Source organism: Pristis pectinata, chromosome 11 (assembly GCF_009764475.1).
Source record: "Pristis pectinata isolate sPriPec2 chromosome 11, sPriPec2.1.pri, whole genome shotgun sequence".
NCBI classification, from domain to species: domain Eukaryota; kingdom Metazoa; phylum Chordata; class Chondrichthyes; order Rhinopristiformes; family Pristidae; genus Pristis; species Pristis pectinata.
The window spans coordinates 52,998,039-53,025,625 of NC_067415.1; the positions used below are offsets into that span (position 1 = coordinate 52,998,039).

The 27,587-nt window shown below is 40.2% G+C and overlaps 1 protein-coding gene across 1 annotated transcript in view; it reads left to right on the forward strand.

The window, feature by feature from the left end:
* Window positions 1-27,587, forward strand: part of LOC127575822 (protein diaphanous homolog 3-like) — a 421,273-nt gene that overhangs the window by 300,894 nt on the left and 92,792 nt on the right. The window contains exons 26-27 of the mRNA XM_052025958.1: window positions 25,931-26,026; window positions 26,882-26,941. Of these exons, the coding sequence (XP_051881918.1) occupies window positions 25,931-26,026; window positions 26,882-26,941 (156 nt within the window). The remainder of the gene's footprint in view (window positions 1-25,930; window positions 26,027-26,881; window positions 26,942-27,587) is intronic.

The following is a 27,587-nucleotide window of genomic DNA, read 5'->3' on the forward strand; positions in this document are numbered from 1 at the left end:
TCAACCCTTGATCCCAGGAATAAACCTAGTGAACCTTCTCTGCACTGCTCCAATGCAAGTATATCCTTCAATAAATATAGGGACCATAACTTTCCAAGATACAGTCTCAATAATAACCTGCAAAGTTGCATCAAAACCCCCGTACTTTTATGTTCCATTACCCTTGTAATAAAGGCCAACATTCCATGAGTCTTCCTAATTATTTGCTGAATCTGCGTGCTAGCTTACTATGATCCTCCGATTCCTAGGTACCACCATATTTTGTAGTCTCACTCCATTTATATAATAATTTGCTGTTTTATTTCCCCTTCCAAAATGGATAACTTAATATTTTCCCACATTATACTCCATCTGCCAACTTCTTGCCTACTCACTTAACCTATCCATATCCTTTTGCAAGCTCTTTGCATGCTCATGACTTGCTCACACATCTGTCTTTTTTATCATCAGCACATTTGGCTATAGTGCACTATATATTTTTCAGATGGTGAAATGGGCAGACTGATTTACTTGAAGTAAAATGTTGCTGTTTTCGATTTGGAAGGATGGAGGAGAACCTGCAATATAAGCCAAGAGATAGCACTTCAAAGGGGATGAGTAAACAAAGAGCTGTGTGCAGAAGTACAGAAAGGTAGCAGTGCAATTTAAGATGGTTATTAAAAAGCATGAGGAACCCTTTATAAATACAAGCATGAAGTTGAAAGTCAAAGATGTTATGCTAAACATATTTAAACATTACTTAGGCATCAGCTGAAGATCTACATCCATATCTGAGCATATTGGGAAGGATGCCAAGCCCTTGGAGAGGCCAGAGAATCAATTTTCTAAAATGGTAGCAGGGATGAGGGATGGCAAGACTGGAGAAGCTGGGATTGTTCGCATTGGAACAGTGAAGTTTAAGGAGATTGTATTGGTTTATTATTGTCACTTGTACCGAGGTACAGTGAAAAACTTGTCTTGCATACCGATTGTACAGGTCAATTCACTACACAGCACAGTTACATTGAGTTGTTAGTACAGAGTGCATTGAGGTAGTACAGGTAAAAACAATAACAGTACAGAGTAAAGTGTCATAGCTACAGAGAAAGTGCAGTGCAATAAGGTGCAAGGTCACAACAAGGTAGATTATGAGTCCATCTCATCGTATAAGGGAACTGTTCAATAGTCTTATCACAGTGGGGTAGAAGCTGTCCTTGAACCTAGTGGTACGTGCCCTCAGGCTTCTGTATCTTCTATCCGATGGAAGAGAAGAGAAAAGAGAATGTCCCGGGTGGGTGGGGTCTTTGATTATGCTGGCTGCTTCGCTAAGGCAGCGAGAGGCAAAAGACAGAGTCCAAGGAGGGGAGGCTGGTTTCCATGACGCACTGGGCTATGTCCACAACTGTCTGCAGTTTCTTGCGGTCCTGGGCAGAGCAGTTGCCGTACCAAGCTGTGATGCTTCCAGATAGGATGCTTTCTATGGTGCATTGATAAAAGTTGGTGAGTGTCAAAGGGGACATACCAAAGTTCTTTAGCCTCCTGAGGAAGTAGAGGTGCTGGTGAGCTTTCTTGGTGGTGGCATCTACGTGATTTGACCAGGACAGGCTATTGGTGATGTTCACTCCCAGGAACTTGAAGCTCTCAACCCTCTCAACCTCAGCACCGTTGATGTAGACAGGTGCATGTACACCGCCCCCTTTCCTGAAGTCAATGACCAGCCCTTTTGATTTGTTGACATTGAGGGGAAGATTGTTGTCATGACACCATGCCACTAAGCTCTCTATCTCCTTCCTGTACCCCGACTCATCGTTGATTGAGATACGGCCTACAACAGTGGTATCATCTGCAAACTTGTAGATGGAGTCAGAGCAGAATCTGGCCGCACAGTCATGAGTGTATAGGGAGTAGAGTAGAGGGCTGAGGACGCAGCCTTGTGGGGCACCAGTGTTGAGAATAATCGTGCTGGAGGTGTTGCTGCCTATCTTCACGGATTGCGGTCTGTTGGTCAGAAAGTCAAGGATCCAGTTACAGAGGGAGGTGTTGAGTCCTAGGTCTCAGAGTTTGGTGATGAGTTTGCTTGGCATTATAGTATTGAAGGCAGAGCTGTAGTTAATAAACAATAGTCTAACGTAGGTAGGTGTCTTTACTGTACAGATGCTCCAAAGCTGAGTGTAGGGCCAGGGAGATGGCGTCCGCCGTAGACCTGTTTCGGCGATAGGCGAATTGCAGTGGGTCAAGATTGTCTGGGAAGCTTGAGTTGATGCGTGCCATGACCAGCCTCTCAAAGCACTTCATGATGGTGGATGTCAGAGCCACTGGTTGGTAGTCATTGAGGCATGTTACCTTGCTTTTCTTCGGTACTGGGATGATAGTGGTCTTCTTAAAACAGGTGGGAACCTGAGATTGAAGCAGGGAGAGGTTAAATATGTCTGCAAATACCCCCGCCAGCTGATCAGCACAAGATCTGAGCACACAGCCAGGGACACCATCTGGGCCAGGTGCTTTACTCGTGTTCACTCTCCAGAAGGCTGATCTTACGACCTCGACGGTGACCGTAGGTTCAGTTGCATTGGAGGCTGTCAGGGTGGGTGGTGACAATCCACTTCCCTTCTGTTCAAAATGCGGATAGAATGCGTTAAGCTGATCAGGAAGGGATGTGCTGTTGTAAACTATGCAGCCCACCTTCATCTTGTAGCCTGTTATGGCACGTAAGCCCTGCCGTAACTGATGGCTGGTCTGGGACTCTATTCTGAGTCGGTATTGCCTCTTGGCATTCCTGATAGCTTTCCGAAGGTCATATCTCGATTTCTAGTACAGGTCAGGATCACCAGATTTGTGTGCAGTGACGAATACAAAATCATGAAGGGTTTTGATAGAGTCGTGGTTAAAGTCAAGTTTATTGTCATGTGCACAAGTACATGTATACAAAGGTGCAATGAAAAGCTTACTTGCAGCAGCATCACAGGGACATAGCATCATATAAGCAGCAGTTACAAGAAAAAAAATTATACGCAATTTTTACAAGAAACAAAACACAATTAAAACAAAAAAATGTCCATTTTAGTGCAAAGTGATCAGAGTGGTCATAGTGTTGCTAAACTGTAGTGGTGATTAGGGTTTTGCTGGTTGGTTCAAGAACTGAATGGTTGAAGGGAAGTAGCTGTTCTTGAACCTGTTGGTGTGGGACTTCGGACTTCTGTACCTCCTGCCCAATGGTAGCTGTGAAAAGACGGCATGGTCCGGCTGGTGGGGATCATTGTGATGGATGTTGCCTTCTTGAGGCAGCGCCTCCTGTACATACTATTGATGGTGGGGAGGGATGTGCCTGTGATGTATTGGGCAGAGTCCACTACTCTCTGCAGCTTCTTACATTCCTGCGCATTCGAATTGCTGTACCAAACCGTGATGTAACCAGTCAGAATACTTCCAACAGTATATCTGTAGAAGTTTGTTAGAGTGTTCGGTGACAAGCTGACCCTAAGAAAGTAAAGATGCTGGCCCACTTTCTTTACGATTGTATCTATGCGCTGGACCCAGGATAGGTCATCCAATATGTTAAAGCCCAGGAATTTAAAGCTGCTGACTCTCTCCACCACCGATCCCCCAATGTAGACTGGTATATATTAACCCTGCTTCCCCTTCCTGAAGTCAACAATCAGCTCTTTAGTTTTGCTGATGTTGAGCAAGAGGTTATTGTTATGGCACCGCTCAACTAGGTGTCCTATATTGCTCCAGCAAGCTGACTCATCACCACCTGTGTTTCATCCAACAACAGCAGTGTCATCAGCAAATTTGAAGATGGCATTGGAGCTGTGCTTAGCCACACAGTTCTGTGTGAATAGGAAGTAGAGCAGGGAACTAAGCATGCAGCCTTGAGGTGCACCTGTGTTGATGATCAGCGAGGAGGAGATATTGTTACCAATCCTCACCAACTGAGGTCTGCCGATGAGAAAGTCGAGTATCCAGTTGCAGAGAAAGGTACAGAGGCCCAGGTCTTGAAGCTTGATGATGAGTTTGGATGGGATGATTGTGTTGAACACAGAGCTGTAGTCGATGAACAGCAGCTTGATGTACTGTATGATCTCCTGTTGTCCAGATGGTCCAGTGCAGAGTAAAGAGCCAGAGAAATCACATCTGCTTTTGAGCTGTTGTGCCGGTAGGCAAATAGTAGATCCAGGTCATCTCTGAGACAAGAGTTGATTCACGCTATAACCAACCTCTCGAAGCACTTCATTACGGTTGATGTAAGCGCTACCAGATGGTAGTCATTGAGGCAGGTCACCGTGCTCTTCTTGGGCACCTGTACAATAGATACCTTTTTTAAAGCAGGTGGGAACCTCAGACCGCAGAACCTCTTGCTTCTGTAAATACTCCAGCCAATTGGTCCACACAGATCTTTGGTTCTCGGCTGGGTACACTGCCTGGACCAGACACCTTTCATGGATTCACCCTCTGGAAGGATGCCCGGACATCAGACTCAGAGACTAAGATTACAGAGATGTGGGAGCTCGTGTGGGTGTATCATAGTTCTCCCTATCAAACCGTGCATAAAAGGCATTGAGCTTATCTAGGAGTGATAGGCCGTTGCCACTTATGCTACCCAATCTCACCTTGTAGGAAGTTATATTGTGCAAGCCCTGCCACAACTGTCAAGTGTCCATCTGTGATTGTAGTTTAAGACCATTAAGACGTAGGAACAGAATCAGGTCATCTGGTCCTTCGAGTCTGCTCCGCCATTCAATCATGGCTGATTTATTTTTCCCTCTCAACCTCATTCTCCTGCCTTCTCCCCATAATCTTTGATGCCCTTACTAATCAAGAACCTATCAAACTCTGCTTTAAATATACCCAAAGACATGGCCTCCGCAGCTGTCTGTGGCAATGAATTCCACAGATTCACCACCCTCTGGCTAAAGAAATTCCTCCTCATCTCTGTTCTAAAGGGACGTCCTTCTATTCTTGAGGCTATACCCTCTGGTCCTAGACTCTCCTGCTACTGGAAACATCCTCCCCATGTCCACTCTATCCAAGCCTTTCAATATTCGGTAGATTTCATCATTCGGAACTCCAGCGAGTACAGGCCCAGAGCCATCAAACGTTCTTCATACGTTGACAGTTTCATTCCTGGGATCATTCTCAGAAACCTCTGATGGATCCTTTCCAATGCCAGCATATCCTTCCTTAGATATGGGGCCCAAAACAGCTCACAATACTCCAAATGTGTTCTGACCAATGCCTTATAAAGCCTCAGCATTACATCCTTGCTCTTATGTTCTTGTCCTCTTGAAATGAATGCTTACATTGCATTTGCTTTCCTTACTACCAACTCAACCTGCAAGTTAACCTTTGGGAAATCCTGCACTAGGACTCCCAAGTCCCTTTGCACCTCCAATTTCTGAATTTGCTCTCCATTTAGAAAACAGTCTACACCTTTATTCCTTCTGCCAAACTGCATGACCATACACTTCCCTATGCTGTATTCCATCTGCCACTTCTTTGCCCATTCTCCCAACCTGTCCAAGTCCTTCTGCAGACTCCGTGCTTCCTCAACACTACCTGCCCCTCCACTTGTCTTTGTATCATCTGCAAACTTGACCACAAAGCCATCAATTCTGTCATCCAGATCATGAACATAAAACATGAAAAGTTGTGGTCCCAACACCGACCCCTGCAGAACACCACCGGTCACCGGCAGCCAACCAGAAAAGGCTCCCTTTATTCCCACTCTTTGCCTTCTGCCAGTCAGCTAATCCTCTATCTATGCTAGTACCTTTCCTGTAATACCATGGGCTCCTATCTTGCTTAGCAGCCTCATGTGCAGCGCTTTGTCCAATGCCTTCTGAAAATGTAAGTGAACAACATCCACTGACTCTCCTTTATCTATCCTGCCTGTTACTTCCTCAAAGAATTCAAACAGATTTGCCAGGCAAGATCTCCCCTTAAGGAAGCCATACTGACTTCGGCCTATTTTATCATGAGCTTCCAAGTACCTTGCAACCTCATCTTACCAACCGCTGAAGACAGGCTTACTGGCCTATAATTTCCTGTCTTTTGCCTCCCTCCCTTCTTGAAGAGTGGAATGACATTTGCGATCTTCCAGTCCACCAGAACCATTCCTGACTCTAGTGATTCTTTAAAGATCACTACTAACGCCTCCACTAAGTCCAAAGTTGCCTTTATACGCTTGCAATGGTCTTCCAGAGGTCGTACTTAGACTTCTTGTATGACTCTGGATTGCCAGCCCTAAACGTCACAGATCTAGCCTTCAGCAGATTACGAATCTCCTGGTTCAACCAGGGCTTCTGGTTGGGGAAGACTCGGAATGTTTTTGTGGGTACATGCTCGGCCACTCATGTTCTTATGAAGTCTGTGACGACTGTGGTATATTCATTTAGGTCGCTCACAAATCCTTGAACACGGTCCAGTCCAAAGACTCGTAGCAATCCCGAATTCACTCCTCTGCCTCTGTAGCTCTTTGTAGTCCTCTTCACCAGTGCCGCACTCTTCGGTCTCTGTCTGTACGCAGGCAGAAGTACAGCCAGGTGGTCGGATTTACCAAAGTGCAGGCAAGGGATGGAGCGGTTGGCATTCTTGATGGTGGTACAGCAGAGGTCGAGTGTGTTGAGTCCTCTAGTATTGCAGGTGATATGATGATAGTAGTTAGGCAGAGACTTCTTCAAGCTGGCCTGATTAAATTCTCCCGCCACGATGTGATAGGCATCGGGAATGCCACTTCATTCTTGTTGATTACAGCACTTACTTCCTCAAGTGCTGGCTTGATGGCTGCCCGAGGTGATGTTGACTGCAGTCAGGAGTAAATGAGAAAGAATTGTTTCCATTGACAAGTAGTCAGTAACCAGATAATACAGATTTAAGGTATTAACAAAGGAGCCAGAAGTGAAATGAGCAAAATTTTTGTTATAACAAGAAGCAATTCCTGAATATTCAGCTGGTTTGTGATGACAAACAGCAGAGAGTACATGTGAGTGGGTTCCTGGTGATAATTTCATTGAAGGAATGAGGGCAGCATCTACGCCTTGCTTGTCATATCTATCTCATAGTTGTGCACAAGGCAGCACCAATGCAATGCAAACCACATAAAAACCTGAAAACCCCTAGATGTTCTTAAGCAAGAGCAACACACAAAATACTGGAGGAACTCAGCAGGTCGGGCAGCGTCTATAAAGGGAAATGGACAGTTGACATTTCGGGTCGAGACCCTTAGGACTTTTGTGTCTCCATTCTTAAACAAAGATCCTGATGCCTGAATTAATCCTGTGGATTCCTGCAGCATAGCCTTGAGCTATTCTCCATATTTCAAGTGTTTTGCTGTGTGAGACATACATCTGCAATTTCAGAAAATGTGTCATCAACCTACAACATTAACTCTGCTTCCTAACTCTGCTAGGCTGTACCTAGCAGAATGGTGAAGAGTGAACAAATTTATATGTTACTTTTGTACTTGCAGAAAGCTTTCAATAATGCGTCAGACAGAAGCTTATTAAACAAAATTACACTGTAGTTGAGTAATGTACTTGCTTGGATTGAGGTTCGGTTAATGGACTGAACTGACTAAGAACACTCAGGTCATTTTCAGTTCGGGAAGCTGCGACTGGTGAGATGCCTCAGAGGTGGGTGCTCTAGCTTCAGCTATTCACATTCTACCTCAGAGGTCTGGGAATGGGGATTGAGCATAATATACTGTAGTTTAAGAACCAAAGCTAGATGGCAGTGTGAACTTTATGGAGGATGCAAGGGTCTTCAAAGAGATATAGACAGTTAAGTGAATGGGGAAGGACATTTGAGATGGAATATAATGTGGAAAATGTAGAACAATCTTGTGCATAAAAAAACAGAAAGGCAATGTATTTGTTTAAAGTGGTGAGAGATTCAAAGGTATTGGTATTCAGAGGGACCTTGGTGTCTCTGAAAATTGACATCCAGGTACAGCAAGCAATTATGAAGACATATAATACAAGTCCTCCCCAGGTTATGAATGCCTGCCTTATGTATAGCCCGTACATACGAACAACCGTTTGCGAGACCGACGGGATGGATTTGCCAGCTGTTGTGGGGATGCAGGCATCTTCTGTCCTGCGGGAAACTCAGTTCACAGCCAATCTTGCAGAGAAACTTGGTTGAATTAAACATCTTGGTTTAACTACACATTGCTCTGGGTTGGCTTATGTTTTTATTTAAATATCTTGCCAGATGGCTGCATTTCCGACTTGCAAATTGTTTGGGTTATGAACAATTTTCAGGAACAGAACCCTCTCATAACCTGGGGAGGACCTGTATGCTGGCATGCATTGCAGGAGATTTGAGTACAACACTTGGGGCATCTTGCTCCAATTATATTGGGTCCTGGTGAAATCTCATCAGGAAGGTCTGTTTTCCCTTTCAAAGAAAGGGTAAACTTGCAGTAGAGGAAGTGCAGCAAAAGTTCACCAGATTGATTCTTGAGTTTGTTGTATGAGGAGAGATTAGGCAGACTCTCTTGAACTTATAAAAGGAGGTGATTTTATTGAAATGTAGCAAAAAACTGATGAGGGCTGAGAGGGTAGACACCTTGTTGATGATACCATGGTAGTGTAGGGCAGGCACAGTAGTATAGCGGTTAGCGTAACGCTATTACAGCGCCAGCAACCTGGGTTCAATTCCAGCCGCTGTCTGTAAGGAGTTTGTACGTTCTCCCCGTGTCTGCGTGGGGTTTCCTCCGGGTGCTCTGGTTTCCTCCCACATTCCAAAGACATATGGGCTAGGAAGTTGTGGGCATGCTATGTTGGCACCAGAAGTGTGACAACACTTGTGGGCTGCCCCCAGAACACTCTATGCAAAAGATGCATTTCACTGTGTGCTTTGATGTACACGTGACTAATAACGGTGTCTTATCTTGGAGTGTCTAGAATCAGGGGTTACAGTCTCAAAATAAGGAGAGCTGAGAACAAATTTCTTCACATAGTACAGTGAACCTTTGGAATGCCCTACCTAGGGTGGTGATGGAAGCTCAGGCATTGAGTGCATTACAGACAGAGATTGATAAATTGTTTTGATATTAAGGGAATCAAGGGATAAAGGCCTGGCGCAGGAAAGTAGCACTGAATTAAAAGGTCAACCATGATTTATCATGGTGGAGCAGCCACAGGTGGCAAATGACCACTTCTGTTTCTATTGTTATGTCCTTGCATCCAGCAATTTATGTTTTCATTTCAGTTTTCCAGCATCTTTTGTTTTTGAGTATGGGCAGGTTGTATTCTTTGGAGAAGATAGCATGAATCTTTCCTATGAGGCTCTCAACTACCTGATCATTTCCCTCTCAACTATCTGATTATTGACTCAGCTCTGTGAAGGGGTACACTGATGCTCCACAAGCCCCTCTCCTTTGTGAATCAAAAACCAGTGGTTGCCAGAATAATGGCAAAAACCCAAGCTATTGAAAAGCTGTCAGTGTTGTGACATGAAGCTCTATTATCATGGGCCCTGCTGTAGTATTGTATTGTAATTGCATGTTCCAAAAGCTGTGCTGTATGACACTTCTGGACTCCCTGAACTACTAAATTTCTTTTGGTGAATTTACTCCAATGGTGATTCTAGCATGGGAGCTCCAGGGTTTAGACCCAGTGATAGGGAAGGAATAGTGAAATATTTACAAGTCAGGGTGCTGTGTGACGTGAAGGGGAACCTGTGGAAGGTGGTACTCCCATGTTCCTGCTACCCTTGTCCTATTAATGACAGGTATGATTTCAGAATTTGTTGGTGAAGTTTCTGTGGTGAATAAGAGAATGCTTTTTGTTGATGATATTACAAGTATAGTTAATGTTTAGGGTTTAGATGGAGTACCTATCAAGTGGGCTGGATAGTTTTGAGCTTCTTGAGTTTTATTGAAGTTGCACTCATCCAGACAAGTGGAAAGTACTTCATCACACTCCTAACTTGTTAAAAGAGAGATAAGAATTAACATTTATTGTCAAGGGTGAGCAGAAGGAGATGAGTTGTTGCTAAATGTGATTGCATTCATCAGGCTAACTGAGTGAGGATGAGATTTTAGTGTAAAGAATCTTCCAGAAGGCCTAATTCAGGGTGACCACTTGGAAAGCTGCTGATGAATATGTCTTGATCTACATTACTAAAACAAATTACTTGGCTATATAAGATTTTTCCCAAGGATCATAAATTTCTCAAAGTATTGAATGGCAAATGATTTATTAAAAAGTGGCAATCATTACTGTCAGTCACGTTGGACATATAACCTGTGATAGGTGAAATGGCTTACCTGCCTTGGATTGGACTGATAGTTGGCTGGGTGGAACGGTTTGGTCTCTGTCATGTGCAGCAGTTTTTTTTCTCTCCATCTAGGAATCTGTTCCTCTCAACTATCCCAATTATACATCTTATTTTCAGGGCTCACGAACACTCAACATCATTTGTTATTGTATTAACTTCAATTTGCTTGGTTGTCTAATTAAGGAGAAAGGGGCCATGTACACAAGGTCCTTCTAGGTCCTCCCAACCTTGAGTGCTGGTCCTAGGAAATCATTTTCTGCACCTACCTCGATACATACAGGTGACCTCTACGTTACAGAGGGGTTACGCTCTGAGAAACCCATCCATATTGTGATTTTCTGTAACGTAAAACCCTATTTCTTACTGAATGCCATATTATAAGTGGAGATGCATTCCTACCGGATGTTTTTCTTTCAACAGTAACCATGAGTACCACAATTGCTGGTTCACAGCAGGTGGGTACTTAAGAGATTTGCTTTGGAAACTGACAAGCAATCTCATAAGTGGGGAGAAGCTGTGTTTGGAGACACAAGTAACTGCAGGTGCTCATCACTTCCCTGCCTTCAGTTTGAGTGGACACATACACTTTTTAAACTCATGTCAAATATAGGTAAGATGGTTAAATGATATAATTCACAATAAATAACAGTAGTCTAGGTTTAGGTTTACAACTTGCACTTAAACTTGCTGGCCCTGTTTCAGACATCTTGAGGGTAAATAGTGCGGAAAACACTTGGAAGGGGGAGGGTGGGTCGAAACTGCTAGACAGCAAAATGGAACTACTGCACTTAGAAAACTGCCACGTTATCTACACATGCATCAAGAAATGTGAGTTGAAAAAAATTAAATAGAGAAAATTTGTTAGTTTTGTTCTTACAGTTTGTATTTATTTATTTATTTTTACCCCCACGTGAATTTGGTTAGTGTAAATGTTATTCCATATCTCGGACTTCTGTGAAATCTGTAAGGGTGAATTTCCGTAACCTGAACAGCCGTAACGTGGAGGTCGCCTCTGTTGTTAGTTCCCAGTCAATTCACTCGACAACATATCACATTTAGCCACGGCTTCTTACTAGGTTAACTAGACATGATGTCCTTGTGCTTCAATGTACTATTGTGGAAAAAATCTCATCCTGGTTAAACATTATTCTGTGCTTTAGCACAGGAAGGCAATGTGTAGGAATTAACACAAAGAATATATGTGCAGAAAGCCAAAACAATGAATACAGAGGACAGAATAGAGAGGCACGTTTTGGTCAAATTAGTGTAGGTTAATCCTTACATTTATCAACACATAGCTCTTTATAAGAACTTGCATGGATAAGTTGACTACCACAATTCCTGCATTACAACAATGAATAAACTTCTAAAAGTACTTGTAAAGTTTTTGGGACATTGAGGTTCTGAAAGACACTCTCCATAGTGGCAGCTGAATTTGATGCTTTAAGGACTTAAATGTGGAATGGTAAAAGATCCATAAATGGTAGCAGAGATGTGGGTAACTGAAGGCAATAACATTAGGGAGAGTAGGAGGTGCATTAGGAACAGAAAGAAATTGAATGAAATGAGCTGCCAATCAGTAGTGCCCGTGGAGGTAGCTAGATAATGATATCACCTTGGTAATGTCACCTCTAAATTGCACCTAAACTGAAACTTGATCAGGTGAACTTCCATTCCATTTTATTGTGAAAAACACAGGAATAACTTCAATGGCAAGAATTAGTCTTCTAACTTGAAGGAGATGGCCAAACTATCAAGGAAAATTTGTTGTTACAGTTCAAGATATACACTAGGCTGAATCTTCTGCCTACTGATGAGCCATCTGAACTTGGCAGATGCCTGCCTGAGCAAGCCCATTGGAAATGTCTTCTGATAGGAAGTCAGCTCCCACCACAGCACGAGGCTCAGTGCAGAGCAGGTCCTTTCCCATCAAAACTGACAAGGAGCACCTCCAAGAATGCTATGTGAGCCAGTTAAGCCTCTGCTCAAGGATTAGCAACTGTAAAAAAAAAAATCGAATGTATGTAGAAGTATACAACATTGGCATTCAAAATCATTAAAAACACACCCAAAATTTAAGAACACTTCTGCCTTTCCCTGGGAGTCCCTTCTACAGTTACACACCCAGCAGTTCCAGGCTATGGTGCTGGCTTTTATGCAGAAGATCCAGTCCATTATTTAAAAGCTCTGGTGAGCATGTGAAAACTTGGTTAGACGTTATTTCCAGTGACCAGCGGGAGTCAATAGAAAATGATCTACCAGGTTTCTTCATTTAAAAAAAAATCCAAAATAACTTACAGTTAAACTAATGGATTTCTGTTCTTTACCTTCAAATGCCTGTATCAGAGAAGGTGATTAGGCAAAGTTCCATGTGAGTCATTTCCTAATAACATCTGTGAGACATTTAGTCTAAAATTAATTTTAAAAAAGACAGAAAAATTGCTTGGTTACATTACCTAATTATTTATCGGCATGACAAACAGGATAGGTATGATAGAAGAAAACAGAAAATGTTTAATGTCTACAGTAGGAAGTTGGGAAATAGTTGATGAGCTAATCACATGTAAAGGGGTTGAAGCCATCCATCTGGATGGACTGCATCCATAAGTATTAAAAAAAATTTGGAGAAGAGATAGCTAAGGCATTATCGCATATATATCAAGATTCATTAGAAACAATTGTTGTAATACAGTTGAGGTAATACCGAAGGTCAGAAAAGAACATACAACACAAAGGAAATGCAATGAAATATATTTTGAATTTCAAAATCTGTGAAAGCTTACCACATAGTAGATTCCAGAGTAAGGTTAGAACATGTGAAATTGGGACAAGTGGAAGAAACTTGCTCCAAAAAAGAATAGAGAGGTCAATTCCTCAATACCAGTGAAGGAAGGAAACTGGTGTTCCATACGAATCTATACTGCAGCTACTGTTCATAACTTAAATTAACCATTTGTAGTTGGAATCAGTGTTACATTTCCAAGGTTTCCACAAAATAGATGTAATGACGAAGGAGCAGCAAAATACAAAAAGGTATCAATACATCTGCAAAATATGCATGTAATTGCAAAATGCATTTCTCTATAAATAAGCTTGAGGTGGTCTACTTTGATAGGAAGAATAAAGAGGTCACTTTCTGCTTGAGTTCAATGGGACAGAAGAATCGTGCTCTAAACATGCAGATACATACTAGAAGTGGCAATTCCAGTTAATGTAGCTTCAAAAACAGTAAAACAAGCACTGGGTTTCATATCAGTGGGAAAAAAATTCAACAGCAGATAAATGTGTATTGAAAAGAATAGAAGAAAAAAAGTAACTTTTTAAATTTAAGTTATCATCTTTATGCCTGCTGAGAGATTACATTGAAAACAGGCTTCTGAAGAGTTCTATTTGATACTTGAAATTTTAAGTTGTTTAGATTTTGATATGGTAAATATATAAAGCACCTTGCCCACATTGGCTTATTCTCCATTGTGTAAAATTGCTGTCTGTCTGGCCAGGCTTCACACTGTTTGCTCCAGCTTGGTCCTCAATGTACTCTTCAAATGGAAGCCCATTTCCCCAGCACTGCAGCATTAAGTGTTGCGTATATGCTGTCTCAGCATAGGCAAATGGCTGGACTCACAGAACCACTGTGACAGCTGGTGAATCTCCACCCCACCAGGCTCGCAGATTACCAAAGTTGTCACTGTGATTGGGGCCATTGAATGTGAATATCTTGGATAGCTACAAACTTCAATAACTTGTGACATGTTAACAAATGATGTTTAATTTTTTTAAATATTAATAAAAGTACATCTCAAATGCTATTAGAACATTCATATTAAAAATCAATTTAATCATTAAAACTAGCAAATAAATAATTTAAAAAGTCAGCTTAACCTTACAGCAGCATTTTATCCAATTGATTTGAAATGGGGACTTCTGCACTGGTGCCAAATTGAATCCAGCACAGGCTCAGCCTCTGGCAAAGTCACCAGAGCAGCATCGGAACTAACACAACCAGGGGCAGCAGGGGGCATGATGTTGCTATTTGCTCAGACCAACGTTGGAAATAGATGTAAGGAGTTCTACTGTTATACTTGGGTGAGGGCTGGCATAAGTGCTGGCAATGGGATGAAAAACCTGCCCCAATAATTTCTTTTTAAAGCTTTACTTGTAGAGCAAATATAAATGAGCATGTTAATAGCCTCATCTATTTCAATTCCTGTTTGCATTTATATTCCACCTTGGTGGTTTAAAGTTCCAATAAACCATAAAGTAGATTATTGGATGTTAGTTATTAGATTTTGTGAAATAAAGAATTTATTTTCAAGCATGTTAACAAGTTTGCATTCCCTTTGAATCCTTCATACCTCAAATAACCTCTTATTTCCTTATTATGTTTGTCATTGTTTTACATTGAAGAACACTGATGGGTGAAGTGCATATTTGGTTTGGGAATCCGGCCTTAATAATACTTCGCATGAATAAAGAGACCTGCCATGAAGACTTTTTTTTAATTATGTGTTTGTCAATTTTTTATATCCTATAATAATTTTTTTGGCTGCTTTGGGACAAAAAAACTTGGGCATTTCAAGTAATCAGAAAATTTAAAGAAAATACAATCTAAGGAGTCTGCAGTGGAAGAATTCAACCCCCCCCCCCCACCACTTCTGACCTTAGTCATCCAACTTTTGACATTTTTTATTAAACAGTGAGGAGGTCAGCCAACCACCAGTTCTGGGTGTCCAGCATTCATACCTTGCCACCATTCCTTTTCCACTCCTCCATCTCACATGCTTCCTATGCATTGAATCTTTGCCTCACTATAATTTATCTTCATGCTCCCACCCCCCTCCACCCTTCTCTAATCTCATCTGAAAGAATTACAATTCGGTCCTTTACCACTTTCTTAAGACTCTGCAGATCATCCAACTTAATCTGTCTATGGTTACCAATTGTTGATATGGTACTTGATTCTGTTCCCAAGCCACTGTGCTCTTCCCTTTCAGAACTGCCATCATGAGCTACTCTTCAGAAAAACACACCTTCAGTAACTCTGATGTCAGTAGCCACCAACTTTTCTCATCATATTTCCTTTGTGCCAAATGTGTTGTCATTCTCAGCTCCCTCCCATTTTTCCATAACTAATTATTCCTTCAATCTACCTCTGGCTCCCTCATGGCAAAAAAAAACTTATGCCAAAATCATGAACAATATTTTCTGTGACTGTGTTGAGGAATCCCTCTTCATCCTCTTGGCAGCCTTTGATCAAATCATCTTCCTCCAATTAATTGGCACCCAGTAACTATATTAAAATTTCACTTCCTCCGTCACTGGTGTTCTGTGGCTTCCACTTGTACCATTTACAAAATATACTGTAGCAACGCATCAAGGCTTCTTGAATCTTTGACCTCTGTGACATGGAAGAACAAATATGGCAGGCATATGGGAACACCATTACCTGTAAATTTCCCTGTAAACAGTCCTGACTTGGAATGACTGCCAACATCCTTCATCTCTGATCAGATTACTGGCAGTTTCATCCTACTGCACCTTGAAAATACCTTTGCCACAAGAACTGTAACAGCTCAAAAGGTTGGCTCACTCCAACCTTAAGAGATAGGTAATAAATGCTGACCTTGCTAGAGATGCCCACATCCCACAACATTAATAAGTGAGGAAAAAAGTATCTGTCTTCCACTAACCAATTTGCATCTTTTTGTTTCTACTCTCTCATTACCAATTGTAGTCCTTAGCAATGATTTCTCTTCATTCTGTACATCATTTCCATTGGATCCCCAATGATCCACGTCCTTTGAACCAACAGACAAACTGATTGTTTATCATCTACAGACAAAGTGCCAACTTCCATTGATAACATTTGGCTGTACTTCCAACACTTATCACACTTTGCACAGTCTCTGGTGTCAGCTGTCTGATATCCGGACTTGGACAGATCTTAACTTCTGTAAGGTAAACGTTGGCCATCTTTGTCAGCCTATGCCACAAATTGTGTTTTCCTACTATTCCCACATTTTCCCTTTGTTTCTCAGATTCAATACCAGCAAGATTTTTGTTTTTACTTATCACCTTCAACTGACTTACAGTTCCCAAGCACCTCAGTTTAAGATCTGGTGCTGGAAATTTCCATTGTCCAATGTTTTAATATATTGCATGCAAGAATTTTACCTGAATGCTGAGCTATATGAAAATTTATGCTATTAATGTGGAGATCTGGAGCGTACTGGAGATTTTATAAATTAATATATTTTGAATGTCTCCATGTCAGAAACATTCAGAAACATTTAATTTTTCATAGCCAGCAAAAGCTGAGCTTGGAACTTTGCTGTATTTGAAAAGATTTCATATGAACTTTATGGACAGTACTTGTTCTGGTCTGCCAATGTCACTCCATTACATTGTCTGAGGTCCTGCTGTCTCATAGCGATGGAACTACCTGGCAAAGCAAGGCGGGCTTTCCAAACGTGACTGATGGGTAAGATCCACTGAGGTCTTTCGGTGGGTGCCATGCACATGACAGTAACATCCATGCCAATGTTGAATGCACTGCAAAGTAGCGCAGTAGTACAGTTTATTGAAAAGTAAAAAATCACTGACTCCAAATGAAGATTTCCTTGTTTAGCTATACGTGAGCAGACATGAAAAATAACTGTCAAAATAACAACAGTGAATGATGACAGTTGCACCGTAATAACAACCACAGGATTACAGTCACTGCTGTTTATGCCATTTAATTCTGAACATAATATTAGATGGTGTGGGGAACGAAGATGTCAGTATGTAGCATGCCTTGATTTGGATTGAGGCTCGGAGTAGGAAGATGAGAGTTCTGCATTGCACTCCCAATGTAGGCAGGTCCTATGCTTGCCTGTAAAAAGTAAACATTCATGTCATTCTTTGAGCCATAATTAAATCAGTTATTCTAAAATACTTATTTCTTGAGAATTATTTTTCTCCGTTTTCTTCCCAAGTTGTACATCCCCTGCAACCAGATGTCTTTCAAGTCACCAATTTCACCAGCTGCTGACTTCTTAGAGCTAGAACAGACTCCCCATCTAACTTCCCTCCCTCAATGGCAGGTTGGACTCAAATTCAGTAGTGCCTGGTCTGTTCTGGTCCTTTCTAACTATTTCTCCTATTAAACAGTTGTAGATTTTTCATAATAGCACTACATTAACATGCAGGAAAGTTGACTGGAATTGTAAATGATTAATTATGTCTTTTTTTTATATTCGTAGAGAGATAGTGAAGACATGGAAATGCTTTCCTCAAAACATTGCCTGAACTAATGTTGTGGAAACAGTTTATAGGAGTAATTTATTATTGCATTGCCATTTGGGAGTATCTGTATGACTTGATTAGATCCATCTTGATACAATTTTTTTAAAATTTGCTATGACGACACATTGTTAAATTAATTAAAAATAGTTATCTGATTACAAAGATATAATTAACACAAAACATTAGCAGTGCAAAGGCCTTTTAACTTATTGAATGCTTATCAAAATATCCACTCTATACAAATCTTCCTACACCACCTGTTAACTGCAAAAAAATGGTTTTGTTGCCTATTTTAATTATTCCACTTGCTAACTAATTTTCAATGCTTGATGATAGGGATCATCCTGAACAATGGCAGATTTCAATATTTTCAGGAAAAAATACTTCTCATAAAGATGTAATGAGAAAGAAAAATAAATGTTTGCTCCACTTATAAAGGTCAAGGCAACATGAATTGAAGTTGGCAGTGAGAAAATTAACCCCCGGTCAGAAGTCAGTTTGTGATGAAAGTGGTTAGAACTATACAAAAATCAAGCAAACTGCAGAAGTGAGAAATATGAAACACGATCAGAAGTGCTAGAAACACTCAACTGATCAGGCAGCATCTGCAGAGAGAACAAATAAATCAGAGTCCACTGGGAAACTTTTATAAGACCAGCTATCCAGTTATTTGCCGGCTAGAGGTCTAAATTGGAATTAAACATAAAGAAGCAGTGGAAGAAATCTGAAAAACTACATCTGCAGCATACAAGGGTGGAGTACTGAAGTTGATATTAATTGAAAACAATAATATGAGCATATTTCAGGAGATGCTCTGGTCTCCCAACATTTCTTAATAGCCCTGTGATGGAATGAAAGCTCAGCTCCTGCATTAAAAGCTGGGCTAGTGGAAGACCTTCAGGTCAATGCAAATTAGATTTTTTTATACAATATTAGTATGTGGTGACTTATTTTCATTCACCTGTGCCACTGAAGATCTCTGAGGAAAATGCTAATCGATTAGTTTGATTTTTGTCAGAGTGTAAAGAACCTTATAATGCTGTTAACATGAAGGAAATATATTGTAACATAATTAGAAAATCAATCATTGAAGCATCTCCTTAGTCATACTTTGCAACAACATAGGTAGTGACTGATAGAATCTGCAGTGAATTATTTGAAATTATCTATTTGCGCATAATTTTAGCTTTATAATTACATAACTTTAACAACTTGAGCTTGCATAGTGAGATTTGTGAAGTTTATCAAGACCTCTCAATTCCTTACAACATAAAAGGACACTATTCGGCCCATTTAGTCAATGCTAGCTCTCAGCATTCCCATCAATCTTATTCTCCCTGCTACCTATTCTTCTATCAACTTCCATGCACTGCACTAACAGCATCTTGCAGTAGCCAGTTAACTGACCAGTACCTTTTAGGATGTGGGTGGAACCCCCCCCCCCCCCCCGCCCCCTTTACAATCAAAGGGAGAATGTGCAAGCTCCAACTTCAAACCTGTCAAATGCTTGTAACAATTTTTTTTTCAAGGCTGTATTGATATTCAAAAATGTAATGTGTAACAAACCCCTTAAACCTTTTATAAAGTACTTAAACCTGACCGTGAAATATCTCAATTTTCTTAGAAATTTGAGTTTTTCTTAAATTTATTCACAGGTGCTAATGTAATATGACTAAGCCTGCCTTCAATTGTTTGGGTCACTGTACTTTAGTCTCTGCGCATTTTGATTGCAATCACTTTTAAATCTTACTTTGTTCCATTTAAAATATATGTACTCCTCTCACTGACTAGAGATCTTCCAACAAAGTACTGCCTTCAAACCTTTCCAAATCCTGGGAAACTTGAAGAATCCTGTTCTTCGGCCTCAAATCCCATTTTGTAAGTACCCCATGCTTCCCAACCAATCCATTAAGAGCCCGATTGTCCAGTTTGTGGAATACATTACTCCTATAATGCAATCACGCTGTGTATTCTTTCACCATTTTGTACAAATACTCCCATGTTCAGCTGCTTCACTTACAATCTGGTCAGAATTCTTTTTGCTTTTATCCACATTGTCTTAAAAACCATCCATTTCCTCAGAACGTTAACTCCTCCCTCACAAGTTCCTTCTTGACCCCTTTTATGTCATCCACAACCCTTGTACATATTTCATCTATTTATTCAAAGCATCTTAAACTGGTACATATTAGTCGTGATCTTATAATAGTTTTGAAAACTGAGGAATATTGAATAAATGAATATATATGAGAGGTAAGCAGACATATTAGAGAACAAACAGAAATGAGACCAGATAAAGTAGAACACAGAAAATCAGAATAAACATTTGCTCTGCATTCAAAGAAAGAAAGAATAAATTAGCTCCTTTCAGAGCTTTAAGGTGATGCAGAGTACTTTATTGCTAATGATCTATTTTAGAAATCTAGTAATTGTTTTAATGGAAAAAGCGCAGCAGATATTATTATGTAATTGGCTAGCATGTCAGACCAATCAGCATTCCTCCAAATTGCACTGAATTGTCAACCTGATTAGATCCCTTGGTTTAGGATTTGATCCTCAACCTTTTCACTTGAATAAGATTGCCACTACCAAGCCGCAGCCAACTTTTCTATACAACTAGATAAATGAGATGCTGAAATCCTGGTTCAGAACAAGTAACATTCAAAATAAGTTCTACCTCTACTGGTTCTTCAAGCCAGCGATGGAATATCCAAGATGGTAAATCTGCAATTATACTAGTGTATTTACATTCATGCTTACAACACCATCATAATATGCATTGAGCAGCACTTTACCTATTGCATAAATTGGATAATCTATGTTGCTGGACATACATTAGTTTCTAAAGTTAATGTAGGTGTAATTAGGTGATTATCTTCCTCAAGTCTGAACCAGAACTGCTGGTACAATTTATGTTTCTGGAGATATGCCTGAGTTTCAGAATAAACTGAAAAAAATTCTTTCTGCAACTTGTAACCTGTCCAAAGGATTATCATTTAATCTGTTTCACTATTTTGAGGGGATTTGTAAAACAAGACATTACTATGAGCATTGTTGCTCATGTGACACTGTGAAATTGTCTGTTTTAATATCAATCAATCCTTTTGCTTGGATGAATTAAACTTATCAAGTTACAAAGAGATATATGTACGTCGTGCGCTTCACAACCCCAGGATGGCCCAAGGTGCTATACGGCTAATTCTCTTAAATTGCAATCACTGTAGGTGGTCCCCAGGTTACAACAGGGTTCTGTTTCTGAGAACTGTTCATAATCCAAACTGTTTGTAAGTCAGAAATGAACAAAAACAGTGTGTGGGAGAGGATCACAGAAATAGCTGTAGTGGGAAGCAGCTGCCAGCCAGCCTCACTGACTCAGTGAGTGAGTGAGTTAGTATGCTTGGCGCTCCTAACTTTGCTTGGCTCAACCTAGTCCCTGATTGTTGCAGCTCAGGAGGGGGTGAATGTTGGGAGAGGAGGTCTACAGAAGTGCCCTGTCCCCACCTGGCAGATGATGCCTGCAACCCCTCAGCAGCCATCAAATCCATCCTATCTATCCCGCTGGTATCCCACATGCTCATTCGTATGTATGATGTGCTCATAAGTCAGGTATTTGTAACCTGGGGAGGACCTGTATTGTAATGTAGAAATCAGACTGGAGAAACTTTAGGAAGAGTTGTGCTCTGAGCAACACCTTCTAGGATAGACTAACTAAACTCACTTCTCTGTTATCCCACTTTGAGATGGATACAAAGCTCAGCAGTAAAGATGAATTGAGAGCAGTAATGTTGGCCTATGGTTTTTAAAGTTGGTTTTATTTACCTTGTATTGTCTAAAAGTTAATCAAGGTGAGAGAGTTCATGAAGTGGACGTATTTGTAAAAGATTTCACTAATGGATTGAGGCACACTTGTGTTTAGCCAGTGGTTGTGAAAACAACTGCCATACTTTCTACCACTCATTGTTCAGCTCTTTGCAGTTATTTGCACCTACACCCAAAAATATGGAAGTTGAAGATCAGCCGAGATTAGATGCCCTTCTGCTGCTGAGCCCAGATGGACAGGTGTACTGAAGGGAGAGGTTAATACAAAGTGCATCTGACCCCTTAGCCTGATGCCGGGGATTGCTGGCATAAGAACTATGGTGTCATTCATCAGAATCAGGTTTATTATCACAGATATATGTTATGAAATTTGTTGTTTCACGGCAGCAGTACAGTGCAAGACATAAAAATTACTATGTTACCAAAAAGTGAATAAATAAAATTGTGCAAAAGAGGAATAACGAGGTAGAGTTCATGAACCATTCAGAAATCTGATGGTGGAGGGGGAGAAGATGTTCCTGAAGCATTGAGTATGGGTCTTCAGGCTCCTGTACCTCCTCCCTGATGGTAGTAACGCGAAGAGGGCATATCCTGGATGGTGAGGGTCCTTAATGATTGATGCCGCCTTCTTGAGGCACAGCCTCTTTAAGATACACTCGATGGTGGGGAGGGTTGTGCTCGTGATGGAGCTGGCTGAGTCTACAACTTTCTGCAGCCTCTTTTGATCCTGCGTATTGGAGCCTCCATACCAGGTGGTGATGCAACCAGTCAGAATGCTCTCCTCTGTACATCTATAGAAATTTGCAAGAGTCTTTGGTGACAAACCAAATCGCCTCAAATTCCTAATGAAGTAGAGCCACTGGCACGCCATCTTCATGATTGTATCAATGTGTTTGAAGGTGATTGGTAAACCTGAGTAAAAAGAGACATTTAGCAACAGGTCAAAGGCCTTTCACCAAGGCAGGCTTGTCAAATGGCTGTCAGAGCATTCTGTTATGAATCTCAGCACTCAAACTCTGAGGCATGGTAACTTGACTGTGGGAATGGAGGGTCAGCTAAGTTGGCCGTCTGGAACAGGTTAGTGTGAGCAGCATGGACAGCAAGTTCATGCAACAAGCAGATTCAGGATGATCCAACATAGCATTTCTTACATTGTAATCAGTATTTTTGTGTGTGAATTGCACTGTGAAATTACTTTACTGCTAAGTTTATTTTTACTGTTTTTAATGAAACAGTATCATTCAAAAGGTAATAAAGTTGGACAATTGAAATCAAGGATCCTGAATAGAATGCAAGACAATGAACACTTTTTTTCCACTTCTTTGTTTTTTTTTATTTTCTGATTACTTAATTTTCTAACCCTTCCCTCAATTTGTTTGTTACCTATTTTATATTTCCAAAATGTCATTAGAGGCACGAATTTGTAGCATGGAAATATAGAGGCTAAATATTGTAATTGCTGGAGATCTGAAATAAAAACACAAAATGCTGGAAATACAGCATTTTAGATTGTTAATGTGAATACCACTTGAATTTCTAGTTTTCTGTGGAGGAATCGGTAGGTATAATATTGAGGAATGATTTTAGTCAAATATTGTTTCATATTCATGGATTTTGGTTGATACACATAAAACTTTGCAAAATTCAAATGTTTTGTCTAAGCATTCAGACAAACATTTTAATATATGTAAATATATATTAACATACTGTTGACAATTTTGGTCATTTTTTAAGGAAAATTGTTTTTAGTGTTTTTAGAATTAGGCACGATATTGTAGCGGTTAGCGTAACACTATTACAGCGCCAGCGACCCGAGTTCAATTCCAGCCACTGTCTGTAAGGGGTTAGTATGTTCTCCCCATGTCTGCATGGGTTTCCTCCAGGTGCTCCGGTTTCCTCCCACATTCCAAAGGCATACGAGTTAGGAAGTTGTGGGCATGCTATGTTGGCACCGGAAGTGTGGCGACACTTGTGGGCTGCCCCCAGAACACTCTACGCAAAAGATGCATTTCACTGTGTGTTTCGATGTACATGTGACTAATAAAGAGATCTTATCTTATGCATTTTAGTAGAGCCGCTTATTTGAGAGGAATTCAGACTAATGTAAATATATTGCCACGGTATCATTTCAAAACAGTAGTCAGTTCAGTTTCGGAATCTTATTCCTTCGCAGTTGGCATAGCCTTGTTTGTTAATTGTAACATCAGGAGTAGAAATGCAACATTGCAGCAGAGCACCCATGTGTGGTGCTTGAGGGCTATCTGCTAATTAACAAGTTCAATCAAGACACAAAGTGAAAACTTATTCATGTTTAGTTTAATCTAATTTGTTAGACACAAGTTTTTGTTTCCTACTTCTTGAATTTATAGTACAGAAACCATACCTGCTCCTTCCAGTTGTTTTCACACTCCTTAGCATAACCCAATTAGCCTGCCCAGTCTGTGAAAATAGTAATTTCTAAGAAATATTTAATATGGATTATTTCATTTCCATGTTCTCACCTTTAAAATTATTTCAGTGAACCTTTCTCAAGGCAATACAATGAATTCTCTGGCTTTAATACAAATATAATTAAATGAATTAGCCATTTAAATAAATCAGTTAGCAAGTGCAGACTATTCACTGACTGGTATAAGATGTATTTGCCTTTTTACTCAAACTATTTTTGTCTTGTGTCAGTGGTGAGAAACAACAAGAAATCCCTCACAATAGATATGTTTTTTTAAATGCAAGATTCATCATGATTCATTTTTAATTGGTCAACAATCCTAACTGCAAGTTAATTGCAGTTTTAATTGCACTGTTAAACATTAAGAGAATATCAGTATTATTGAAAGCCTCAGAAGAAAACACTATGGCTTTAAATTTGAATGACCTAATGGAAATTCCTTCTGTTCAAATCATTCAATTATATATTTTAAAATCTCACTCTGTTCAAATCTCCCTGTTGAATTGACCCTGCCTGTGTCTGGAACCTCCTCCAGCCCTACAATCCTCATTCTTTGCATTCCTGCAGTTCTAGCCTCTTGCATCTACCCAATTTTTATTGCTCCATCAGTTGTGCAACTGTGACCTTTTATTAAAGGTCATGGTTAAACTTGGTGCTGAAGTTGCACAATAAGAATAGTTTTCTTGGAGACTAAAATAAAAAGCAGGTACGCTGCATTATGTACACAGCACCATTGTGAGCAGCAGGGAAAGTAGGTTGATCAGAGCTAGTGGAGCAGCTTCAGAGATTCTAGGGAACTAAACCATCAGAGCTGTTCATTCACAAAGAGTGTCTTGAACACTGCAAGTGATGGAAGACACTTGGCTGGCTTCTGTTGCATGTAACCGAACTGTCATCCCAGCTCTTATTTACATGACATTAACATGCAATTAATATACAGCCTTAATATTTCAAAGCCTATTTACAATAGAAACACAAGAGACTACAGATGCTGTAATTTGGAGCAAAAAAACAAACTGCTGGAGGAACTCAGTGGGCCAGGCAGCATCTGTGGAGGCAAAAGCATAGTTGATGTTTCAGGTCAAGACCCTGCATCAGGACTCTAGTAGTTTGCTCCTGTTCACATCATTTCATCTAGTTTAAACCCACATATATGTTCCAGTCATTATTTTGCATGCCCTGTCTCTTCCCTGGACTAGAAAATGTTACTACTTATATCAATACAATGTTCTTTTTCTGGTCTTTTTATTTAGATCATTATGGACCAGCCCATGTACAGTATCATGTTGTGTTTCATAAAGGAAATGTCTGCATCTCATTTTATTTTCAAATGGCTTTGTATAGTTTCTTCAGGTAAAATTGGCTGACATGAAATTCAAAGAATATTTAGATAATTTGTTTGCTTGAAATGACAGATGAATTCATGAGTCAGTGATTCTATTTAAAATGAAGTACAGTTAATAAAGGTCAACAATGTTCTCAACCTTTCACAGGTGATTCTTTTAGGTAAAGTATTCGTTTCCTGGTAAAAGGCTGTTTGTCTGTAAAAAACAAAATGCCAATACTAGAAGTATTAGCTTTTGAGATATATTAAAGAATGATTGATAGTTTTAATGCCAGCCTCATCATTTCTGTGAAACTAGTGAAGTGGAGAGAGAGCGGGACAAGAATATGACATAAATGGTAGATTGCATTGACCTTTATTTCTGATCTCCAGAACAGTCCTTTCATTTTCCCTGACAATTGTTCAATCAACACTTCATTCTATTAGCAATGGAGCTCTTTAATATGCAAAAAGTAGCAGCCAGTACTAGTTGTTATGCATCCCATTGTGTGACAAAATCTGTTCAATGTAGCTGTTGATCTACCCAACTGAAGGCAATAGTTACAGGTGAATCAATTAAAATGTGTTCTTTATCGGCAATGAGGAAACCTATAACGTGACTAATCTTGGGGGGGAAAAGAACAAAACTGATTTATGACCAAGGTAAAGGTTTGTCTAGTTCTGAAATTGCTGGTTTTAGTAATGACACGATGGTCTTTCCTTGTTCTCTTTGACATTGCTATGGTAACCCTCTGGGCTGACAGTACCCCTTGAATCCTTTTCCACAGAGGGTGATGAGACAGGAGTGATGGATAGCCTGCTGGAGGCGCTACAGTCGGGTGCTGCTTTCAGAGACCGAAGGAAGCGGACACCAAGGCCTAAAGGTAAGAGTTGTACCTTTTTGATCTCATTTCCAAGGGAGCTTAGGCACATAGTTCCCTTGAAAAGAGATTAAAATAGAGAGGCGTAATGCTGTAGGGCACAAAACCTTGTAATGCCAGGAGCTTACATAATTTTTACTTCTGATCACTCATGTCAGGAAGATGTTAATTTTACTTGGCTGTTGTCAGTACTTGTTTGCAAATCAGTGCTGCGAGGTAAACTTTGTATGCTCATTGTGAGAGGTTTCATGCTTTGAAGCATATGTATCTGTATTGCTTTAATACAATTAACTATCAAAATGCAAAATGTTACCCAATGAATTAAATGCTAAATGTATGTGCAGGCAATTTGTAAATACCAGAGAGAGATCCTAAAAAATGTATTTTTTCCATATTTTGGGCACATAAAGACACATGCTGAACTTTATGCGGCTCAGTAGCGTAACGGTTAGCACGACGCTATTACAGCACCAGCGATCGGGGTTCGATTCCCGTCGCTGTCTGTAAGGAGTTTGTACGTTCTCCCGTGTCTGCGTGGGTTTCCTCCAGGTGCTCCGGTTTCTTCCCACATTGCCAAAGACGTACGGGTAGGTTAATTTGGGTTTAAAATGGGCGGCGTGGACTCGTTGGGCCAGAAGGGCCTGTTACCATGCTGTAAATAAAATTTTGAAAAAAAATTTAACTTTTAAATCTCATTACAACTGTAACACTATATTCTGCATTCTGTTATTGCTTTTCCCTCTGTGCTTCCTTAAAGTACTTTTAACGTCTTGAAATGATCTGTATGGATGGCATGCATGTGACAATAATAAACCAAGTAACTACCAATTTAGTTTCCTTATGTTGTTGCTTTTACAGATACTCGGCAGAGCACAAGTCCAAATTCACAATGTCCTGTTTTGAAGACATGGAATCAAGGTAAAAATTACATACATGCTTCTGGCTGACTTCGATTATTTGCTGGAATTACAGAATTTCCTTCTGATATTGCACAGATGAACTGTTGTAATTTTCCAATGTTGTGCTTCATTGTTTGCATAACCTGCCCCACTCTAAGGTACCTTTATCATTCACAAAATGCAAATTAATCTAAGGTCAAGTGATTGCTTTCTTCGAGTACACAAAGGGAAAATGCTGAAGATTTCTGAAGTGAGACACGATATGAGGAGGGCTTGAATTTTAGGGATCTTTAGTTCTGGTCAGTGTCTTTTACTGGTTATTATCATTGTTTGGCAGAATTGGATAATTTCAGTTACTTAAAAAACTTAGGGCAAATGTATCATTTTTTTATTTCTATAATTGCAAATAAATTGGTAATGATACTAATGAGCTTCAGGACCAAGAATAACAGCACTGCTGTTAACTTGGAAATTACTGAAGCTTCATGTTTAACTATTAGTCCTATCGCATGAGCTTTTTGTGCATTTCTGCAAAATCACTAATTTAGTTTTAGGTTTGCTTTTCTATTTTGATACACTGCCATTCCTGGGAATGAGCAAAAATGGATTCAGTGCTGAAAGAGGTCTTTATGGTATATATAGAGAGATGTGTTACTGCCAATGCT